The sequence below is a fragment of the Bison bison genome, unplaced genomic scaffold, assembly GCF_000754665.1.
Source record: "Bison bison bison isolate TAMUID 2011002044 unplaced genomic scaffold, Bison_UMD1.0 scf7180017864116, whole genome shotgun sequence".
NCBI lineage: Eukaryota > Metazoa > Chordata > Mammalia > Artiodactyla > Bovidae > Bison > Bison bison.
The window spans coordinates 159,630-184,048 of record NW_011494688.1 but is presented as its reverse complement, the minus strand read 5'-3'; the positions used below and the strand labels follow the sequence as shown (position 1 = coordinate 184,048).

At 41.1% G+C, this 24,419-nt stretch overlaps 1 protein-coding gene across 10 annotated transcripts in view; it reads left to right on the top strand.

Moving 5' to 3' along the window:
* The window catches only part of FAM13C (family with sequence similarity 13, member C), a 262,431-nt gene that overhangs the window by 167,623 nt on the left and 70,389 nt on the right, over positions 1 to 24,419 (top strand). For all 10 annotated transcript variants that reach the window (XM_010839377.1, XM_010839379.1, XM_010839380.1 and 7 more), the window contains one exon: positions 15,312 to 15,430. In XM_010839377.1, the coding sequence (XP_010837679.1) occupies positions 15,312 to 15,430 (119 nt within the window). The remainder of the gene's footprint in view (positions 1 to 15,311; positions 15,431 to 24,419) is intronic.

The window sequence follows — 24,419 nt, the reverse complement described above, 5'->3', positions numbered from 1 at the left end:
TTGACTCATTGGAAAAGACCCTGATGCTGGGAGGGATTGGGGGCAGGAGGAGAAGGGGACGACAGAGGATGAGATGGCTGGATGGCATCACCGATTCGATGCACATGAGTTTGGGTGAACTCTGGGAGTTGGTGATAGACAGGGAGGCCTGGCGTGCTGTGATTCATGGGGTCTCAAAGAGTTGGACACGACTGAGTGACTGAATGGAACTGAACTGAAGAAGAGATGAGAGGGTTTGCTTCCCCTCTCTCTGCCATTAAAGGACACAGCAAGAAGGCTTCCATCTGTAAACCAGGAAGGGGGCCCTCACTAGGAACCCAGCTGGCTGGCCTCTTGGACTTTCCAGACTCCAGAACAGTGAGAAATAAATCTCTGTTGTTTAAGCTACTCAGTGTATGGTATTTGTGTTACATCAGCCTGAACGGACTAAGACAGGATATAAATAAGATGGAAATAAGGCAAACATGCCGGGAATGAAGTACTGCATTGAGAGGACAAAAGATATGAGTTGGTATCCCTCAGGGCACAGAGGGATCTTCTCAGAAGATGCCGTGTGTCTTGTGGTACCCTTAGGCTTATTGGTTTGATCATCTGTTGTTACAATACAAAGTCGGAAATGGGGAGAAATCTGTATTGACTTTGCAAAAGCTAGAACGTTCTTCTTCTCTTTTTTTCCTTCCTCCTCCTCCTCCTCTCTCTCTCTCTTTCTCTCTCTCTCTTTTTTTTTTCCGCTGTTGTTGTTTTTCTGAGTGAAAATCTGCTTTGTGTTTGACTATGGTCCCATGGCTAGACCTACCCATGGCACTATAGAGTAAATACTATTTGAGTAAGTAGCTATCAAGGAATGAGTTTATTAATAATAAGAATAGGAAGGCCTCCTTTGCCACCATTGAATATGAAACTTTTTCTGAGTTTGAGGATCCCTAACTTTTCTTTGTTCTTGACATTAGTGGGGAAGCTTGAGGAGCTGGGGTCATTTTTGTGATCATAATTTTGGATTTTTCTCATGACTGCTCTGGGAATAGAAGAATAATTTGATTCTTGCTAAACTAAATAAAATAAACAAGGGAGCTTGTGAAATGAAGCACTGGGGGATATTTGGAAGCAAAGAATAACAGACATAGTTACATAATTTCAGAAAATAACATGGTAGAGTTTCCATATCAACAGGCTGTTCACTTTGTCTGTTAAAAGGGGAATAAAAGGTTTTTTCCTGGGAAGGAAATTTTCTATAGTAAGAAAGAGGCATCTAAAGGAGTTTAAAACTTAACTCAAAGGGAGATGATTTAAAATATTCATCAATATTTAATTTATATTCAAATCACAGCAATTAGAACTGATTCTTAAAATGATAGTCAACTTTTAAAGTCAGAATGAGGCACTGCTGCTGCTGCTAAGTCACTTCAGTCGTGTCTGACTAGCTTCTGGCATAGGCTAGAGAGGCAGTGGGGCAGTGAAGAGAGCGTAGACTTGAGGAAGGCACCATCATGCCTTTCTTTCGTATCTCTGCATTGTGAGTATGACCAGGTTCTAGCAAGAAGGCTTATGCTTGTGTCACCATATGTATAGGTGCTGACTCACTACTCCTGTTGCCCCGTTCAGGCATGATTTTTGATACCTTGCTGATGGAAATTGTATGTCTTTATTAAAATTTAACATACCTAGACTGTAAGAAACAGTGGCATCTATTTTAAAGAACATTATAACATTTTCAGACAAAAGCCATATGATTAAGTGCACTTTTACTAATATTGATTGTTTCTTTTATTGCCTTACCCTGATTTTCCTCACAGGGTTAAAATCATGGACCATTACAGAAAAATAAGGCAAAAGCGGATTTAGATGATAAGCCTCCTTCTCTCTGCATTTTCTTCCCATTTCTCTTACTTGATCTTCTTGGCAGTTTCCTTCCCATCTGCCTGTCTCTTAAAAATCTGTAAAATGAAATATTCTTATTTTAAATTATTGAAACAATACATACTCATAAAACAATTAAAAAAATAGAGTATTTATTAACATGTCCCATATTAAACAAATAAATATATGCACACATATTTGATCTTCTCCTCCACCTTTTCTATGGGCTCTCACGGTTTTTTGTTTCTTTGTTTTGGCAACACCTGTGGAATCTTAGTTCCCTGTCCGTCAGTCAGTTCAGTTCAGTTCAGTCGCTCAGTCATGTCCGAATCTGCGACCCCATGGGCTGCAGCACGCCAGGCTTCCCTGTGCATCACCAACTCCTGGAGGTTGCTCAGACTCATGTCCATTGAGTCAGCAGTGCCATCCAACCATCTCATCCTCTAATGTCCCCTCTTCCTCCTGCCTTCAATCTTTTCCAGCATCAGGGTCTTTTCCATTCAGTTAGTTCTTCACATGAGGTGGCCAAAGTACTGGAGTTTCAGCTTCAGCATCAGTCCTTCCAATGAATATTCAGGACTGATTTCCTTTAGGATCTCCTTTTGGATCTCCTTGCAGTCCAAGGGACTCTCAAGAGTCTTCTCCAATACCACAGTTCAAAAGCATTAATTCTTCAGTGCTCAGCTTTCTTTATGGTCCAACTCTCACATCCATACATGACTACTGGAAAAACCATAGCTTTGACTAGATGGACCCTTTGTTAGTAAAATAATATCTCTGTTTTTTAAATATGCTGCCTAGGTTGGTCATAAACTTTTCTTCCAAGGAGCAAGCGTCTTTTAATTTCATGGCTGCAGTCACCATCTGCAGTGATGTTGGAGCCCAAGAAAATAAAGTCTCTCACTGCTTCCATTGTTTCCCCATCTATTTGCCATGAAGTGTTGGGACCAGATGCCATGATCTTAGTTGTCTGAATGTTGAATTTTAAGCCAACTTTTTCACTTTCCTCTTTCACTTTCATCAAGAGGCTCTTTATTTCCTCTTTGCTTTCTGCCATACGGGTGGTATCATTGGCATATCTGAGGTTATTGATATTTCTCCCGGCCATCTTGATTCCAACTTGTGCTTCATACAGTCTGGCATTTCTCATGATGTACTCTGCACATAAGTTAAATAAGCAGGGTGACAATATACAGCCTTAAATTACTCTTTTCCTGATTTGGAACCAGTCTGTTGTTCCATGTACAGTTCTAACTGTTGCTTCTTGACCTGCATGCATTATTTCTCAGGAGACAGGTCAGGTGGTCTGGTACTCCCATCTCTTTAAGAATGTTCCACAATTTATTGTTATCCACACAGTCAAAGGCTTTGGCGTAGTCAATAAAGCAGAAGTAGATGTTTTTCTGGAGCTCTGTTGATTTTTTGATGATCCAGCGAATGTTGGCAATTTGATCTCTGGTTCCTCTGCCTTTTCTAAATCCAGCTTGAACATCTGGAAGTTCTCAGTTCACGTACTGTTGAAGCCTGGCTTGGAGAATTTTGAGCATTACTTTGCTAGCATGTGAAATGAATGCAATTGTGCAGTGGTTTAAACATTCTTTGGCTTTGCCTTTCTTTGGAATGGAATGAAAACTGACCTTTTCCAGTCCTGTGGCCACTGCTTGTGTTTTCCAAATTTGCTGGCATATTGAGTGCAGCACTTTAACAGCATCATCTTGTAGGAGTTGAACTAGCTAAACTGGGATTCCATCACCTCCACTAGCTTTGTTCCTAATGATGCTTCCTAAGGCCCACTGGACTTCACATTCCAGGATGTCTGGCTGTAGGTGAGTGATCACACCATCGTGGTTATCTGAGTCATGAAGATCTTTTTTGTATAGTTCTTCTGTGTATTCCTGCCAACTCTTCTTAATATCTTCTGCTTCTGTTAGTTCCATACCATTTCTGTTCTTTATTGTGTCCATCTTTGTATGAAATGTTCCCTTGGAATCTCTGATGTTCTTGAAGAGATCTCTAGTCTTTCTCATTCTATTGTTTTCCTCTATTTCTTTGCATACATTATTGGCTTTCTTTTTTTTTTTAATTTTATTTTATTTTTAAACTTTACATAATTGTATTAGTTTTGCCAAATATCAAAATGAATCCACCACAGGTATACATGTGTTCCCCATCCTGAACCCTCCTCCCTCCTCCCTCCCCATACCATTCTTATCTCTTGTTGCTATTCTTTGTAACTCCACATTCAAATGGGTATATCTTTCCTTTTCTCCTTTGCCTTTAGCGTCTCTTCTTTTCTCAGCTATTTGTAAGCCTCCTCAGACAACCATTTTGCATTTTTGCATTTCTTTTTCATAGGGATGGTCTTGATCACTGCCTCCTGTACAATGACACAAACCTCTGTCCACAGTTCTTCAGGCACTCTGTCTATATGATCTAATCCTTTGAATCGGTTTGTCACTTCCACTGTATAATTATAAGGGATTTGATTTAGGTCATACCTGAATGGTCTAGTGGTTTTCCCTACTTTCTTCAATTTCAGTCTGAATTTGGCAATAAGGAGTTCATGATCTGAGCCACAGTCAGCTCCCAGTCTTGTTTTTGCTGACTGTATAGAGGTTCTCCATCTTTGGCTGCAAGGAATATAATCAATCTGATTTCGGTGTTGACCATCTGATGATATCCATGAGTAGAGTCTTCTCTTGTGTTGATGGAATAGGACATTTGCTATGACCAGTGTGGTCTCCTGGCAAAACTCTGTTAGCCTTTGTCCTGCTTCATTTTGTACTCCAAGGCCAAATTTGCCTCTTGTTCCAGGTATCTCTTGACTTCCTACCTTTGCATTCCAGTCCCCTATAATGAAAAGGGCATCTTTTTTGGGTGTTAGTTTTAGAAGGTCTTGTAGGTCTTCATAGAACTGTTCAACTTCAGTTTCTTCAGCATTGCTGGTTGGGGCATAGACTTGCATTGCTATGATGTTGAATGGTTTGCCTTGGAAATGAACAGAGATCATTCGGTCATTTTTGAGATTGCATCCAAGTACTGCATTTTGGACTCTTTTATTGACTCTGAGGGCTACTCCATTTCTTCTAAGGGATTCTTGCCCACAGTAGTAGATATAATGGTCATCTGAGTTAAATTCACCCATTCCAGTCCATTTTAGTTCACTGATTCCTAAAATGTCGGCGTTCTCTCTTGCCATCTCCTGTTTGACCACTTTCAATTTGCCTTGATTCATGGACCTAACATTCCAGGTTCCTATGCAATATTGCTCTTTATAGCATCCGACCTTGCTTCCATTACCAGTCAGATCCACAACTGGGTGTTGTTTTCGCTTTAGCTCTGTCTCTCTATTCTTTCTGGAGTTATTTCTCCACTGATCTCCAGTAGCATATTGGGCACCTACCAACCTGGGGAGTTCATCTTTCAGTTACCTACCTTTTTTCCTTTTCTTACTGTTCATGGGGTTCTCAAGGCAAGAATACTGAAGTGGTTTGCCATTCCCTTCTCCAGTGGACCATGTTTTGTCAGTTTGGTGATCATATGATCAGTTTGGTTACTTCCCTGACTAGAGGTTAAACCTGTGCCCTCAGCAGTGAAAGTGCAGAGTCCTAACCATGAGACCACTTAGGGGAGTCCCTCCCATGGGCTCTTATTGTATACACTGCTTGGCAGCCTAATTTTTAATTTAATGATGTATCATCAGTCCCATAAATGCTGGTGTTTCTCAAGGTTCTCTTCCAGGTTTTTTCTTCTCTCCCTTCACATATTGAATGGAATTATACCACTTGTAGTTTTGGTCACCTTCATGCTTATTTCCAAATATATATTCCTGGCCCTGATGTGCCTCTAGGACCCCAGCCCATATAGTTATCATTGCCACCTTGATGCTACCCGGGCACGACACCCAACTCTTCCATAACATTCTTTCTCTCCCTGCCTCCATCTCAGGGAGCAGCAGTATTAGTCATCCCATTTTTCCAAGCTAGAGATTTGACATCATTTTCAGTCCCTTCTCTTTCTCATTCACCTACATCCTGTCAGTCACCTGTTTAATATCTTTTAAACCAGTCAGCCTTTCTTCATTCTGACTGCCACCTCTGTAATGCCAAGTGACAATCATGTCTTACCTGGGGTACCCTGATGATCCAGCTGTCCTCCTTTCTTTCACTGTCTCTCCTTACCTTCTAATCCACTTGCCTGACAGGCCCCAGATGGTTTTTCTCCAGTGCAAATCTAAACAGGTCTTACTTACAATTTTCAGTGACTTACCATTGACTTCAGAATAAAGTCCAAACTCTTGTAGGGCTCATATGATCTGGCCTCTTCCTGTGCCCTGCTCACCTTGTTGGTCACCTCCCCACTTACATTTGACTCCAACCCTAACATAGCCAATGGCCCTGAGTTCCTCAAACATGCTGGTCCCTCACTGACACCTGTTTGCCTTGGTACATTCTGTCTCCCCATCTCTGCTTCATTCTTAGACCACTTCAGTGATGCTTCTCCCATGAACTGGGTCTCGTGTCCTTTCTGCATGTTCCCAGAGCATCTCACACATAGCTTTATCCTAGTGGAGAAGGCAATGGCAACCCACTCCAGTACTCTTGCCTGGAAAATCCCATGGACAGAGGGGCCTGGTAGGCTGCAGTCCATGGGGTTGCTAGGAGTTGGACACGTCTGAGCGACTTCACTTTCACTTTTCACTTTCATGCATTGGAGAAGGAAATGGCAACCCACTCTAGTGTTCTTGCCTGGAGAATCCCAGGGACGGGGAGCCTGGTGGGCTGCTGTCTATGGGGTCGCACAGAGTCGGACAGGACTGAAGCGACTTAGCAGCAGCAGCAGCAGTGTAGACTGCTCATACTATCACACTGTACTGCAATAGCCTGTGTGTGGCCACCAACACCACCGTTGCCACCACCAGACTATGAGCTCCCTGAGGGCAAGAATTAGGGAGGACACAGAATGTGGTGCCTGATAGAAGCCACATATTGGAATGGAAAGTGAATGTATAGGTGACCCTTGGTTAACATGGGTTGGAACTGTGGGAGGCCACTTATATGCAGATTTTAAAAAAGTATGGTACCTGTATTTTCATTTTACAGATCTTTAAATGAACTAAGTGTGGGGAAAAGTTTGTGTTGACTAGAGATCACAACATGTGGAATCAAAAGAAGAAGGGTTCAAGTCCTGTTTCTATCCAGGTGGTTTCAGCTTCTTGCTTGTGAGTGAGTCACTTATCTATTCCTTGGTTTTTGAGGCAGAGATGAGAATATGCAGATTTTTGACTGGGAATGTATACTCAGGCACCCCTAACTCGTGCATTATTCAAGGATCAGCTGGAGTCAGAAACCCAGGAAGTCCGTAATGCTGAAGAAGTGGCCTGTTCCTGAATCCCAGGGGTTTTAATGGTCAGGTCAGAAGGTTCAAATGCCTTGAGGGGTCAGGCTGGTTCAGAGGTCATGTAAGCAGTTTTTAGGGCCTAGGTGCAGTGGTTTGAGATCCTGTGCTGCTAGGGACCAAAGCAGAGTGATGAGGTCCAGAGTGTGCCCTCTGCTTTCCTCCGAGCTTCTTCCTGTTTGAGGTCTTCTGTAGACTCAGTGACATGTTGCAGTTGGTTTGAGTGAGTTGGGAGCTTGTACAAGGCCTCACTCCTCAGTGGGACAGGGGCAGGCATGAAGCTCTCTGGAGTGAGACGCTTGGATTTGGGGCCTGCAGGACACCCTGCCTCTCTAGCAGCTGGTTAATCCAGCCACTTTTAAGCTCATTAAAGGAGGACCTTCTGGTCTTTGTGAATCTCTCTCACTTTGGAGTCCTGTGTTCTTTATCCACATGCTTCAGAGGAGCAAAAATGAACACCACTGAGGACCCAAATGCCTGGTGACTCTCTCTGATACTCTTTTGTTTGCTCTCTAGACCTTACACCTGTTGAATGTAACTGTGTTCATGCTGATTTGCATGGGATATGTCTTGGGTCTACAGTGATAATGTTCCTTTGTCTAACGGGACCTATAGATTGGAGGCGTTCCAGACGCCTAGCCTCTTCACAAATCTAAACCTTTCAGCTTACACTTACAGCAAACAGTTGTCAAGGAAACAGCACAAACCAATCACAGGCCTCTAACTCAGCTTTACCTTTATCTTACCCTTGAAAATATGACCCACCAATCTTATAAGGAATTCCTGTCCTCCTAACCCATCATGCTCTCCCTCCTCATTGCCGTTTCAAACACTCTGTAAAACTCTTAAAGTGAAGTCGCTCAGTCGTGTCTGACTCTTTGCGACCCCATGGACTGTAGCCTACCAGGCTCCTCTGTCCATGGGATTTTCCAGGCAAGAGTACTGGAGTGGATTGCCATTTCCTTCTCCAGGGGATCTTCTCAACCCAGGGATCAAACCCGGGTCTCCTGCATTGTAGACAGATGCTTTACCATCTGAGCCACAAGGGAAGTCTTAAAACTCTTGCTTGCCAGAATCCTTTGGAAAGAGTGTTCCACTGTTCATGAGGCCCTTTACTCTCCCAATTCAGAGGCTGTATTCCCTTGGATAAAAGACATCACACTTGTTACTGAGTTATTTTAGTTTTGTCATTGAATAATGGCGACAAGATGGGACCTGAAGACAGGTGCTGAAGATTGCAGGAACAGTTCCTAGATGCAGATGAAGGTTCCACCAGAGCCCTCTTGGTTTGCTGGCTCTTGGGCCACTCTGCTTCTGGTAGAACTCTGCTTCTTTTGCATTCTGAGCTCTTTGAGTTCATTTGACCTAATTCTTGTAGGCAGAAAATTGAATTGTGAGAGACTCTAGGTTTTCAGGGTGAGGCTTAAGGTTTCAGGAACAGTGTGCACAGGCAGCTAGAAGCAGGTAAATCTGCTTGAATTAGAGAGGATTATTTCAAGGGAAAATAATAGATACTCCTCAATCTAAATGAAGCAAGATGGCAGCCATTAGGGGACTCACAAAACTACCAGGTAAGCATTCATAGCATAAACCACAGGTGAACTTGGGGCAATAGGAGAAGAAATTCAGAGATTTTTGATCAACAGCACATCAAAATCTAACTAGGCACAAGTCAGACTACTAAAAACCATCAAGGCATCTTGCACTATAAATAAATCTTTTTTCAGTTGAGGTAAATTTGGTACATAACACACTAGTCTCAGAGTATAACATAATAGATTTTGGCATATACTACAAAAGTGATTGTTACAGTAAGTCTGGTTTTCCACCCATCACCATACAACTTCACCATTTTTGCCCACCTCCAGCCCCTTTCCCCTCTGATAACCATTGATCTGTTCTTTGTGTCTATGAGTTTTGTTTGTTCATTCATTTTTAGATTCCACATATAAAGTAAAATCATACAGTATTCGATGATTTTATGCAGCAGACCCTGGTTCGATTCCTAGGTCGAGAAGATCTTCTGGAGAAGGGATAGGCTACCCATTCCGGTATTATTGGGCTTCTCTTGTGGCTCAGCTGGTAAAGAATCCGCCTGCAGTGCGGGAAACCTGGGTTCAATCCCCGGGTTGGGAAGATCCCTTGGAGAAGGGAAAGGCTACCCACTCCAGTATTCTGGTCTGGAGAATTCCATGGACTGTATAGTCCATGGAATTGCAGAGTCGGACACGACTGAGCAACTTTCACACACACAGTTGTTTTTAACTTGGATTGTTGGAGTTTTTGTTGTTGTTGTTTTTGAGTTATATGAGTTCTTTTTATTTTGGATATTCAGTTCAGTTCAGTCGCTCAGTCATGTCCGACTCTTTGCGACCCCATGAATCGCAGCATGCCAGGCCTCCCTGTCCATCACCAACTCCTGGAGTTCACTCAGACTCATGTCCATCGAGTCAGTGATGCCATCCAGCCATCTCATCCTCTGTCGTCCCCTTCTCCTCCTGCCCCCAATCCCTCCCAGCATCAGAGTCTTTTCCAACGAGTCAACTCTTCACATGAGGTGGCCAGAGTGTTGGAGTTTCAGCTTCAGCATCAGTTCTTCCAAAGAACATCCAGGACTGATCTCCTTTTGAATGGACTGGTTGGATCTCCTTGCAGTCCAAGGGACTCTCAAGAGTCTTCTCCAACACCATAGTTCAAAAGCATCAATTCTTTGGCGCTCAGCTTTCTTCACAGTCCAACTCTCACATCCATACATGACCACTGGAAAAACCATAGCCTTGACTAGACAGACCTTTGTTGGCACCTGGAAGTTAATAGCTCTTAAATCCCCTTCACTTGTATTGCACAGTCCCCCGCCCATCAGTTTATTCTCTGCATCCATATATATGTTTCTGTTTTGTTTTGCTTGTTTGTTTGTTTTGTTTTCTAGATTCCATATATTAGTGAAATCACATGGTGTTTGTCTTTCTGACTTATTTCTTATGTCTTTCTCTTTCTGACTTAGCATAATGCCCTCTTGGTTCACCCAAGTTGTTGCAGATGGCAAGATTTCATTCTTTTCTTATGACTGAGTAATATATTCAATATGCCCGTATGTGTTTATACGATTCTCTTTTTTCCTTCCCTTCTTCTGTTGATGGACACAGATTGTTTTTATATCTTGGCTGTTTGCTGCAGTGATCATAAGGGTGCGTGTATGTGTGTGTGCAGGCTAAGTAACTTCAGTCATGTCTGACTCTTTGCCACCCTGTGTACTCTATGGCCCGCCAGGCTCCTCTGTCCACAGGATTCTTCAGGCAAGAATACTGGAGTGGGTTGCCATGCCCTCCTCCAGCGGATCTTCCTGACCCAGGGATCAAGCCCACATTTCTTATATCTCCTGCATTGGCAGGCGGGTTGTTTTCCACTAGTACTGCCTGGAAAGCCCATAAGGGTGCATATATCTTTTCAATTAGTATTTTTGTTTTCTATGGATAAATACCCAGATGTGAAATCACTGGGTCATATGGTAGTTCTGTTTTTAATTTTTTGAGAAAACTCCATGCTGTTTTCCATAGTGACTGTCCCAGTTTGCATTCGCACCAATAGTGCATGAGGGTTTCCTTTTTTCAGTATCCTCACCAATAATTATATGTTGGTTATTATCAGAAAGACATTCTGATAGGTGTGAGATGACATCTCCTTGTGGTTTTGATTTTCATTTCCCTGATGATTAGTGATGTTGAGCTCTTTTCATGTGTCCGTTGACCATCTGTATGCCTTTCTTGATGAAAAGTATCTACTCGGGCCCTCTTCCCATTTCTTAATCAGATTTCTGTTTGTTATGAGTTGTGTGGATTCTTTGTATATTTTGGATATTAGCCTTTTATCAGATACATGATTTGCAATTATCTTTTCCTGTTCAGTAGGCTGCCTTTTGGTTTTATTGATCGCTGTCTTTGCCGTACAAAAGCTTTTTAGTTTTGACATAGTCCCATTTATTTATCTTGCTTTTGCTTGTAAAATCCGTAGGAGTCCTGCAATGTGTGGCCTGAAACCCTTTTTGGCCTCTCTGAGTTCAAAGGATGAGATAAAACACTCTTTTTGGGAAAAACAAAAACCTACTGTTTCTTAAAAGGGTTAAATTTTAATAAAATTGAAATTTCTGTTTTAAATTGTTTAGAAATTAGAAGGGCCTTATAATTAGGTCTCCAAATAGGGTGGTTTCTAAATACAGTGTTTAAAATAATATTATTAGTATAGAAACCTGAAACGTGCATCCCAACACAAAAATAGTTTGCTTTCACTGAGCTCATTTGGGCTAAGTCTCCAAGTATTTCCTTAACACTAGTTGCAGAATATTGAGCGTGGGAGGAATTTTTATAAGAGGATTATAATTATCATCATGAGTAGCTCCCATTCCATGGTATGCCTCCAGTTGGCAAGCAGTAAAATAGCATCTTGTTCAATACCCTCATGAGCTTGGAATGTTATCTCCATTGTACAGACAAGGGAAACAAGGTCCAGATAATGGATGTAATTTGTCTAAGGACACATACGTCACATACATGCAAGCAGAGCTATCTCACTTGAAAACCATTGTTTGGGGAAACTTGAGCAGTATTCAAGTAGCTGTAGAAGTTTTTGCAGGCAGCCACTATGTCTAAGGAAATATCAGACATGAATGGCAACCTTGCATGTGGTGTGTCTTCTTGCCTGACGCTGGGCGCTTAGAAAACTGAAACTAAAGGATCTTGGTGTTTCTAATTCATTTCTTTTTCTCAGCTCTGCTCCTACTTCCCATTTTACCCCTCTTATAGGAAAGCATTCCCATGGTTTTGCTTTAGAAGTTTGTGATGACTACTTGGCAAATAGCCCTGCCAAACTATTCTCGTATTTTAGAAAAATGCTTTCTGAGATGCCTCACAAACTGGCACTTACACTGACTTCAACCTGTACCCGTAAGAGAGGAAATTGGTCTGTGCTGTCACCACAATACGCTGCACAGTCAGAGCCTGATTCACTGTATCACATGAATATTTTGACTGGATGACAGTAGCCGTCTGCATTTTCTAAATTTCTGATTTTGGTTTGTGTATTTCATTTTTCATGTAAAAAAGGGCTATTTTATCCTAAGGAAAGTTTGTCAGAGGTTTGGCATGGCTCAAACACTATAGTGTTTCAATTGCTGAACGCATGTAAGTCTTTCATTTTGGGTATGTGTGGCTTTGTACTGAATACAGATTCATTCTAACTTGGGAATGTTTATGATACTCTCTAGACTTGACTTCTGTTAGTTTTCCTAAATTAATTAGTAGAGTTCATCATAGGATGATGCAGCCAATCTAGTGATTTCTTTGGGTGAAGTATAGACAGGTGTGTGTGTGTGTGTGTGTGAGAGAGAGAGAGAGAGAGAGAGAGAGAGAGAGGGAGAGAGTGGGGAGGAGAGGGATACTAAGCATACTTAGGATTTGGAATTTATAAAAATTATCTGTCCCTTAGTTTTCAGAGTCACTTAAATTTCTTTATTATTATAAGAATAATGCATCATTATTTTAATGAATGTAGATGAGCACCCTAAAGAAAAAAAAATGACATCTTAATGTTAGTCATTGTTAAGATTTTGGTTTACTTGGTCTCAATTTTATATGTGTGTGTATTTGTGTGTGTGTGTGTGTATACATTTATACATATATTTGATTTGGCAAAATTGAGCCTATGCTATAAATATTCTGGAGATTATATTTTCAAATCTATTTATTCATTAAATACTCTTCTATAATTTTTTCTTTCTTATATATTATAAAATTTATTTTTAAAAATTTATTTATTTTAATTGGAGGCTAATTACTTTACAATATTGTATTGGTTTTGCCATACATCAACATGAATCCGCCACAGGTATACACATGCTCCCCATCCTGAACCCCGCTCCCACCTCCCTCCCCATTCCATCCCTCTGGGTCGTCCCAGAGCACCAGCCCCAAGCATCCTGTATCCTGCATCGAACCTGAACTGGTGATTCATTTCTTATATTATACATGTTTCAATGCCATTCTCCCAAATCATCCTACCCTCGCCCTCTCCCACAGAGTCCATAGACTGTTCTATACATCTGTGTCTTTTTTGCTGTCTCGCATACAGGGTTATCGTTACCATCTTTCTAAATTCCATATATATGCGTTAGTATACTGTATTGGTGTTTTTCTTTCTGGCTTACTTCACTCTGTATAATAGGCTCTAGTTTCATCCACCTCATTAGAACTGATTCAAATGCATTCTTTTTAATAGCTGAGTAATACTCCATTGTGTATATGTACCATAGCTTTCTTATCCATTCATCTGCTGATGGACATCTAGGTTGCTTCCATGTCCTGGCTATTGTAAACAGTGCTGCGATGAACATTGGGGTACATGTGTCTCTTTCGATTCTGGTTTCCTTGGTGTGTATGCCCAGTGGTGGGATTGCTGGGTCATAAGGCAGTTCTATTTCCAGTTTTTTAAGGAATCTCCACACTGTTCTCCATAGTGGCTGTACTAGTTTGCATTCCCACCAACAGTGTAAGAGAGTTCCCTTTTCTCCACACCCTTTCCAGCATTTATTGCTTGTAGACTTTTGGATCACAGCCATTCTGACTGGCATGAAATGGTACCTCATTGTGGTTTTGATTTGTATTTCTCTGATAATGAGTGATGTTGAGCATCTTTTCATGTGTTTGTTAGCCATCTGTATGTATTCTTTGGAGAAATGTCTATTTAGTTCTTTGGCCCATTTTTTGATTGGGTCGTTTATTTTTCTGGAGTTGAGCTGTAGGAGTTGGCTTGTATATTTTTGAGATTAGTTGTTTGTCAGTTGCTTCATTTGCTATTATTTTCTCCCATTCTGAAGGCTGTCTTTTCACCTTGCTTTTAGTTTCTTTTGTTGTGCAGAAGCTTTTAAGGTTAATTAGGTCCCATTTGTTTATTTTTGCTTTTATTTCCAATATTCTGGGAGGTGGGTCATAGAGGATCCTGCTGTGATGTATGTCAGAGAGTGTTTTGCCTATATTCTCCTCTTGGAGTTTTATAGTTTCTGGTCTTACGTTGAGATCTTTAATCCATTTTGAGTTTTTTTTTGTGTATGGTGTTAGAAAGTGTTCTAGTTTCATTCTTTTACAAGTGGTTGACCAGTTTTCCCAGCACCACTTGTTAAAGAGATTGTCTTTAATTCATTGTATATTCTTGCCTCCTTTGTCAAAGATAAGGTGTCCATAGGTGCATGGGTTTATCTCTGGGCTTTCTGTTTTGTTCCATTGATCTATATTTCTGTCTTTGTGCAGAAATAAATTAAATACTCTTTATAATACTCTTCAATACTTATTAGATACTGGTCTATAGTTTTTTCATAATTTTATTTATTTTTGGCTGTGCTGGCTCTTTGTTGCTGCGTGGCCCTTTCTCTGTTTACGGTGATTGCCGACTACTCTCTAGTGGTGCGCAGGCTTCTCACTGTGGTGGCTTCTCTTATTGCAGAGCATGGGCTTCATTGCAGCACACGGGCTCCCTAGTTGCGGCTCCTGGGCTCTAGACACAGGCTCAGTTGTGGCGCATGGGCTTAGTTGCTCTGTGGCATGTGGAATCCTACCAGATCAGGGATCAAACTCATGTCACCTACATTGGCAGGTGGCTCCTTTACCACTGAGCCACAGGGAAGCTCTATAATATTTTTAATGTTTGTAAAATTTAGGTTTTTATTATTACTTTTTCCTTATTCTGTATCTGGAATTTTTTTGGTTGCACTACATGTAGAATCTTAGTTCCCTGACCAAGGGTTGAACCTGCACCCCCTGCCTTGGAAGTGCAGAGTCTTAACCCCTGGAACATCAGGGAAACCTCTTTATTTTGTAATCTGGCAGCAACTGCCAGATAGAAAGAGCCTTCTTAAGTTTTGAATTACTCATCAGCCCTCTTCCCCACAGTCATCAGTGTGTGTATTTTCTATGGCTTGCTGCCCTGCTCTGTGACCCAGCCCCCACTGGAGAATCCTGTGGAACTGTTGGCTGCTGCCGGTTCATCTCCCTTTCCTGTTTCTCTTGCAGGAGACAGAGCATGTGGTATCCAGCCAGTCGGAGTGTCAAGGGAAACCAGGAACACCGGCTCAGGAGAATGCACACAACCCCACCTCCAGGTGCCAGGAAACTGTGCGAGTTCAACCAAGGTGGGCCCTTTGTTGTCAGAAGTTGCAATGGGCCTGGGGTTCCTTTCCCAGACATGGGAGCACCTGTGCTTGCTACCCCCACGCAAGAGGCAAGGCTTTCTCACTTTCATTGGCATCACTATGAAGTCAGAGAAACTCTGTAATGGGGCCTAGAAGGAGAATCATTGAGTCTAAGAGAAATATAAATAACCTACTTTCTCTCCCTTCAGTCAGAACATAATCAGCCTTAAGGCTCAGAGAAGAGTACAGACCTTCTTGCCCTGAGAAAGAGAAATGCTGGTATCATTTTGTCCTCTTTCTTTCCATGCTAGAGATGATTAGCGTTTCTTCTGTGATCATGGTAATTAGTAATAATAGTGTAGGCATCAAGCCAATTGCTTCTCATATATTCTGTCATTTAGCTCTCGTCCCTTCCCTGATGCGACTTAGCAGCAGCAGCAGCCTTCCCCAGAAAGTGGATACTCTTAGCCTCATTTTATGGAGAAGGACCCTGAGGCTGAGACATTAAGGCACTTGCCTGATATTGTACAAGTGAAAAAGGCTGAACCAGAATTTGAACCTACGAATGTCTGATTGCAGCATAGCAGGTGTGACTTCTTTGCTGATCCAAGAGATGTCTCTAAGCCCTGAAGTGGCCCTGGGCTGGCCTCTCTGGTCTCCTAGACCTGCAGGAGACAACTCCTGCGTCCAGGGCAAGAACATGGGTGGAGGCTGACTGCAGCAAGGCTGACATGGCATTCAGATGGGAGCCTGGCCTTGCAGCTGTCTATGGAAAGTCTCTTCTGGAAGTAAACAGAAGAAAGAATTCAGCCACCAGTCGTGCCAGCTGTCTTTGTAGGATCTTGTGTGCAGTGTAATCATAGCTCTCGGGAGAAAGGGAGGGCTGGGCTTCTGGCATGACCTTTCAAAATTTTTTCTGAGGCAGCAGAGTCTAAATGAATCAACAACAGGCAAGATTGGCTGTACTATGAAATTGTGCTTTTTTTTAAATTAATTTTTATTAGACTGTAGTTGGTTTACAATGTTGTGTTATTTTCTGCTCTACAGCAAAGGGAATTAGTATACCTATTTCCATTCTTTTTAGATTCTTTTCTCACGTAGGTCATTACAGAGAATTGTGAAAAGTTCCCTGTGCTCTACAGTAGGTCCTTATTAGTTATCTATTTTATATATAGTAAAATTGTGTTTTTAAATATTCAGCATACTAAATTTAGAATCATAACACCTCAGATGGTTGATAGAGATCCTAAAATTAAGGTGATCTATTATCTGGTTGGATTCTTGGATATCTTTTCTCACCTTCTTTGCTGGTTGCCATCTCTTGTCTGTTTATTCTTATCTGACCTTGGATTGGGTGAGACTCAGTCCCGTCGTTTCTCTGCTGATCAGAATACTCACCCTCCTACTGGAAACCTTATTATAGCAAAGCTGTTTTACAGCCAGTTTAGACAGTGACCCTGTCTTATCCCACTAGACCAGTGACTGCCTCTCTCAGGAATAATAAGGCCAACTCTATTCCTATACATATTTCAAAATTGTAAAAAAAGACACAGCAAAACACACAACAGACAAAATGAAAACAACAAACAAAATACACACTCATATTTGTGTGGCATGCATGGTGCCCTTTGGGATGAATATTCCACAGAGGCCGATGGGGAAAATGAGGTTAGTAATTCACCTTCTCAAAGATGCCAGATGTTTGGTAAAATTAAGACCACTTTCTATCCCATCTACACTGGAAAGGGTAAGTGGTATTATTGCTGCTATCAGAGGGCAAGTCAAATATAATAGGATTCTATGGTGGGGATTATTCACTTATAATTAGTAAGAACTAAGAGTGTTGAATTAGAGCAGTCCTCATGAGGAAACATACAGGCTAGCCCCTCTTATACTTGGGAATGGGAAGTTACAGTTCATTTGGATTCTCAGATCTATGGCACTTTTCTTCAGAAAATAAGAGATGCACATATACACATAAGTTTGTGTAACGTTTTAGGAGGTTCCTAGACCTCTTCTGCATGTCAGAAAAAGGAGCCAGATACTTTGGTCACTGGGCAGCCTTCCTTGTTGAGTCAAGATAGTCTCCCCAACAGAGTGACCACTTCTTGCAGAAACAGATCTGGTCTGTCTTCCTCTATACATCAGCAAATCTCCATGGGACCCCAAATATTTTGTTGTTCTTTTATTCTTTTTCCTTTCTAACGTCCAAGTTCCACTTTGCTTTCTCATCTAGCAGCATTCCAGAATTGTCTATGCATCAGCGTTGACAATCACAGGATCTGGTGTCAAGTTGCAGATCAGGAGCTGTGAAGCCAGTTATGTCTGGCGTATTAGGTTTAGTATTTAGATTGGTATGGTAACTTTAAACTACAGAGTTATTTGTCACAACCATGGTGACGTCACCCAGGATCATTCTGCTGCTGATGCTGCTAAGTCGCGTCAGTCGTGTCCGACTCTGTGCAACCCCATAGACGGCAGCCCACCAGGCTCTGCCATCCCTGGGATTCTCCAGGCAAGAATACTGGAGTGGGTTGCCATTTCCTTCTCCAATACATGAAAGTGAAAAGTGAAAGTGAAGTCACTCAGTCATGTCTGACTCTTAGCGACCCCATGGACTGCAGCCTACCAGGCTCCTCTGTCCATGGGATTTTCCAGGCAAGAGTATTGGAGTGGGCTGCCACTGCCTTCTCCAAGGATCATTCTAATGGGACTTAAAAAAACATCTCAAAATATTACAGGGATTGTGAAATTTGATGAACTGATGAAATGAGATCTGAGGCTAAAAACAACTTTAAGTCAGGTAGCTCACTTTCCTGATAACCTTCCTCTTCTGTTTTAAGCCAGCATATGGCCCGGTCCAGGCATATCATGCTCAGTAAGATCTTGATAGAGACATGATAGTGTAACAAGATACTTCAGGGCTCATTCTGGCTCAAAGTGAGAGAATAAGCCAGGCTAAATCTCAGCAGGTGTAAAATGCCATCTTCTTGGGGATGGAGGTTGGGGAGGAGCATGTTCTTAGCATAATGAACACTTTGAGAAAGAGAAGAAAGATCAGTCTGCAGCAAGGAGTTGTCAGGGGTTCACATGTGATTTAAGTGAGGCTCATAAGGGTAGTTAGTGTCCAGAGAATGAATCCATCCTTGTAGAGGTGCAATTTTGAAGCTGACTGTGTCATGGGCTAGTATTGATCTTCTCACATGTGCCAAAGAGAAATAGTTTTACCTTCAGCTCTGAGATCATGTTGTTCAGCTCTTTCTAGTGCAAGGAGTCTTTATCTATGTCTATGGATCAGCATCAAGGAGGTCTGTGAATGTTTTTGCCAAATTTTGATTGCCTTTATGTATATTGGTTTTCTGTTGCTACTGTAACGAATGACCACAAACCTGTGGCTTACAACAACACAAATTTATAATGTTATGGTTCTGTAAGGACAGATGGCCAACATGGATCCCACTGGGATAAAACAAACATTGTCAGCAGGCTTACATTCCTTTCTGGAGATGCTAGGGGAGAACTGATCCATTTCCTTGCCTCTTCCCATTTCCAGAGGCTGCCCACATTGCTTGGCAAGTGGCTTCTTCTTCCATTTTCATAGCAAGAAACTTTGCATCTCTCTGAGCATTCTTCCATGTTTTCCTCTAACTGTGATTGAGTTCAAGCTCCTAGTCCTCATCTCACGACAGGCCAGTAAATCAAGAGATGAGTTGTTAGGGCAAGAAATAGCGATTTTGTTCAGAAAGCCAGTGGGCTGAGAAGATGGTGGACTTGTATCCCAAAGAACCATCTTACCCAACTAAGATTCTGGCTTCTTGTCTGAAAGGAAGGCAAGCCTGCTCACACGTTTATTTTATCCCAGTGGGACCCATGGTGGCCATCTGTCCTTACAGAAGCATAAGATTATAAATTTGTGTTGCTGTAAGTCACAGGTTTGTGCCTAGGAGGCATGGTGGTATGGTTGGTTGTTGCAAACCATTTGGTGCCGGGATTGTTTGTTCTTGCAGCTGTCTATGTAGGTCTAATTACAATGTTCCTATAAACCTACAACAGGACAAATGTTATTCTCTTTTTTCTCTGTGTGTGAATGGAAAAGTGTTAAACCTTTAAAGGTCAGAGCCTTGAGAATGGGCTACCATGTTATATTTCAGGCTGTGGGAAACATTCTTTTACAAAAAGGTGCAGAGCAAGCATGACTGAACACAGATGACAGAGCACAAAGTTCAGAGCTAAAAGAATAGATCCGGTGTGAGGACAGGTCATTCTCTGTTACAGCTTTGGGCAGGAGAGAGGTTCTGATTTTAAGGATTCATGTGATTAGATTGGATCCACTGAGATAACTCACTGTAATCACTCCATGTCAAGTTCCTTAACTTAAGGACTCCTACAGAATCCCTTTTGCCATGTAAGGTAACAAGGGGAGGAAAACAAGGAACAAACATACAGATATCTTGGTGGGCAGCTTTATTCTTACTCCTTAGGTTTATTTTTCCAGGGGAAATCCCTAAAGCATTTATGAGAATCTCATATGCTACCCATGACCACCCAAAAGGTTTAGACTCACCGTCTTAATCTCTTCCTGCCTCCAAGTTTGCTTGTTCTTCTGAATGCCCTCAACAGAGCCAACTTCAGATATTGACTTAGCCCATTCTATCCTCTTTCTTTGCATCCTTCTTCCTATTCAGCATCTCCCCCCATCTTTCTATTTTATTCCTTAGTGGTATAGTGTCCCACATCTGAGATCTCAAATTTGGTGTCCTGCAAATGTATCTAATGTGGAGATATAATTGGCTTCTAGACTGTTTTAAAACATTTGTGTTGTTCAGTTGCTAAATCCGGTTCAATTCTTTGTGACCCCATGGACTGCAGCATGCCAGGCTTTCCTGTCTTTCACTATCTCCTGGAGTTTGCTCAAACTCACATCCATTGAGCTGGTGATGCCATCCAACCATCTCATCTTCTGTTGCCCTCTTCTCCTCCTGCTTTCAATCTTTCTCAGCATGAGGGTCTTTTCCAGTGAGTCAGCTCTTCGCATCAGTGGCCAAAGTATTGGATCTTCAGCTTCAGCATCAGTCCTTCCAAAGAATATCCAGGGTTGATTTCCTTTAGGATGGACTGGTTTGATCTCCTTGCTCTCCAAGGGACTGTCAAGTCTTCTCCAGCACCACAGTTCAAAAGCATCAATTCAGGATTCAATGTTTAAATATCAGAGGTTTTATGGATTTTTGCATTCTTTTGTAATATGTAAAAATGGGATAACCCAGGGTGTACATTCTTGCAAGGCAATAATTAGTTGGAACTGAGGAGCAGCTCTTCGTTTTCCCACAATTCCCACTCAGATCTCTATGTATGCTCTTTGCCTAGCTCTTATAGGCTGTTTGATTTAAATGCCTACTTCAATCCTTTTCTTCCCAGCAACTGCTCATCCTTAGGAGCTAAGCCCTAATAAGGTGATGGCTGATAAATACCTTAATGCTTCCTTCTGAAAGATGATGTGTTTACATTTTCATTTGGATTTTCAGTACATCTGAGTGGTGGGACTGCATATTGCCCTACTCTGGCATGTTCCTTAGTATCTGGAGCTTTTTAAAACTCATAGTTACAGAACTGCATTCAGTTAGAGCAAGAATGAAGCTTTAGTAATCACTTAATACAACCCTCTCATTTCCTAGTTTGACACCCAGCAAGGCTGTAATTTGCTTAAGCCCTGGCTTCCCTTGCAATAGAACCAAGACACATCAGTCTGTTTAGAGCAGTTAGTTGATGAATATGCATCAGTTTGATTGATTTTTATAGCTAAAGCCAGTGCCAATTCTGTAAATGCTCAGATATGACAAAGGGGAATTTATGGTTGTAGGAGAATACTAATGAAGTTGTGGATTTCTTACCCAGCTAAGTAAATTTACTTTTGAGAGTGATAAACTCACTTGTGTTTAAAATATTGTATTAAAATTTATGACAGCATTAAGCCTTTTAATGTCGTTAAAGACCTTGCCTGTATAAACAGGAGCTATTCTATAGCAATGTGTTACTACCAATTAAGTTGGTGGTTACATTTGCGAACTGGAGTTCATTAGACTCTTCATCTGGAAGTCCCCAGTTAGAGGGGCTTGAAGATTGGGGTATTAGCAAGGATAATGGCCTTTGATGGCTTTGACTATTTTTGTAACATTTCAGATAAAAGAAAAAGCTTTGTTGCTTTATGGAAGGAGGAAGTTTTGTTGGCAGCAACTTCCTTGGGGGATAAATCCTTTCATCTTTTGTTTTTGAGATAGACAACTTGTGTGTGTTTTAATAGCTACTTGTTTCTTGTTCAAATGTTTTTTTGTAGAAGTAGGCAGAGTCTAAATGGGCTCTGCTAAAAGGAGAAAGAATGAGTAAGGGAATGAGCACCCAGAGTTTTTTAATAGTAAAGAACATAAAATGTGCCTTTTTAGACTGTACTAAAGCAGAGATCTGTGTATTATCAGCATACTCTTCTTGATAGTGTGTTTTTAGGATTTCTTTTTCGTTTTTTAAAGGGATATGTAGAGATTACAAAAAAAATTAACTTGTCTTGACAGAATTTTGAGAGTCTGGTACATAGTTGGGTAATCATGGATTCTAAAAATAGCTTTCTTTATTTATACTGCATAGAATGGTAGTCATGTATTGAGGGTCTCCTCAGCCCCCATCCTGCCTCCACCCCATGGGTGCATAAGAATGCTGGTGGAATGGAAATGAAGAAATTCAGCATCTTAAATACCATATGGTGTCACTTACATATGGAATCTAAAATATGACACAAAGGAAGTTATCTGTGAAACAGAAACGTACTCACCTAGAATACAGACTTGTGGTTGCCAAGGGGGAGGTAAAAGGGGATGGATTAGGGGTTTGGGGTTGTTGTTGTTCATTCACTAAGTCATGTCCAAGACTTTGCAACCTCATGGACTGTAGCACTCCAGGCTCCTCTGTCCTTCACTATCTCCCAGAGTTTACTCAGGTTTATGTCCACTGAGTCAGAGATGTTATCTAACCATCTCATCTTCTGTCGCCCCCTTTTGCCTTCAGTCTTTCCCAGCATCAGAATCTTTTCCAATGAGTTGGCTCTTTGCATCAGAAGACCCAATTACTGGAGCTTCAGCTTCAGCATCAGTTCTTCTAATGAATATTCAGGGTTGATTTCCTTTAGGATTTATTGGCTTGACCTCCTTGCAGTCCAAGGGACTCTCAAGAGTCTTCTCCGACACCACAATTTGAAAGCATCAATTCTTGGCTCTCAGCCTTCTTTATGATCAGACTCTCACATCCCTCCATACATGACTACTAGAAAAACCATAGCTTTGACTATATGGACCTTTTTTGGCAAAGTGATGTCTCTGCTTTTTAATATGCTGTTTAGGTTTGTCATAGCTTTCCTTCCACAGTTTTGGGTTAACAAATGTAAACTATTATACCCCAGATTTCCCCAGTAGCTCAGTGGGTAAAGAATGCATGTACAATTCAGAAGACACAAGAGTCGCAGATTCAATCCCTGGGCCAGGGAGATCCCCTGGAGGAGGAAATGGCAGCTCACTCCAGTATTTTTGCCTAGAAAATTCCATGGACAGAGGAGTCGCAAAGAGACTAGACTGAGCACATGGCATGCATACACGAAAACTTTTGTATAGGATAGATAAACAACAAGGTCCGACTGTATAGCACAGCAAACTACATTCAACATCTTATGATATGATGGAAAAGAATGCGAAAGGAATATGTGTGTATATATATATATATATATATATGTATAACTTAATCACTTTGCTGTACAGAAGAAATTAACACAACATTGTAAGTCACCTCTACTTTAAGAACATAAACTTAAAAGCAGGTTTTTAACCTCTTGTCTATCAGGTGACCACCCTCTCCCCTAATTCAAGTTCAGTCAGGTGATTTCTGAAGCCCCGTCTGACTCAAGCCTGAAAATTCTCAACACCCTGGATGTTTAAAGGATTAGACATGGAAAAACTTTAGCTTAATAATACAAGCTCTTGCAGCCGCAGATAAAAATAATTTATCCTCCCTGCTGTAGAGCACACACAAAAGAATCCCACACCAAATCCTTAGTGTTGATCAAAAAAGAGCCCACACTTGATTATTCTGGAAATGAAACCCTCTTTTCCTTCTTTGTTTTTTTTTTAAAGTATTCTGCCCTTGATCACTTGATAAAATGTTAGCACGTTGGCTGAACAATGATTAGGATAAAGATAAAAGGGAAACTCACTTTTCATTAAAATAATAAAGTAAGTGACACATGGTTTTATTGCAAAGTACAGTAAATTCCAAGGAAATAAAATTTTCTTATAATTGTATACCACCCAGATATAACCTCTGTTACTACTGTAGTATGTTTTTAATGTTCCTGCCTTTGTTTTAATTTGGGCATGAAAAAGAATGATGTGTGTGTGAAAGGGCCTTCCCAATGCAGTAGAGTTTGAGTCTGTTAGAGAAGTAATATTTATTTAAAGCAGACCCCACAGAATAGACTGGAAAGTATTCTGACTATCCAATCTTTATACAGAAACTAATAGAGTAGTGGGTTAATTATCACAAGGCTGCTGAGTTCATTTATGGCTAAGTTGAACAAATTTGATTTTCTATAATGAATAATGTACAATTTTCTATAAGAAACTTATTTTACAGACTTTAGTCTCTTTATGGCCCTATATTTGAAATAATATTTCTAGGAGATGGAGCAAAAAACTTTGTCCTTAATGTTTCAACATCTTGGAAGACTTCTTGCCCTAACTTGGAATTGATTTAAGAGATAAATTTCAGTGATCATTATAGGAGACAGTGTGCGTTTAAACTTAAATCTAATTTAGAACATTGATTAGCTGTTTAAGTATTCAGTGTTCCTGAGGCCATGGGAATGAAGCTGTTCTTCTTACTCTTCATCTTCCCAATGAGGCAATGGCTACTCCAGTGCTTCTGTTTGTATTATCAGCAGGGTTATTTCTTTTCC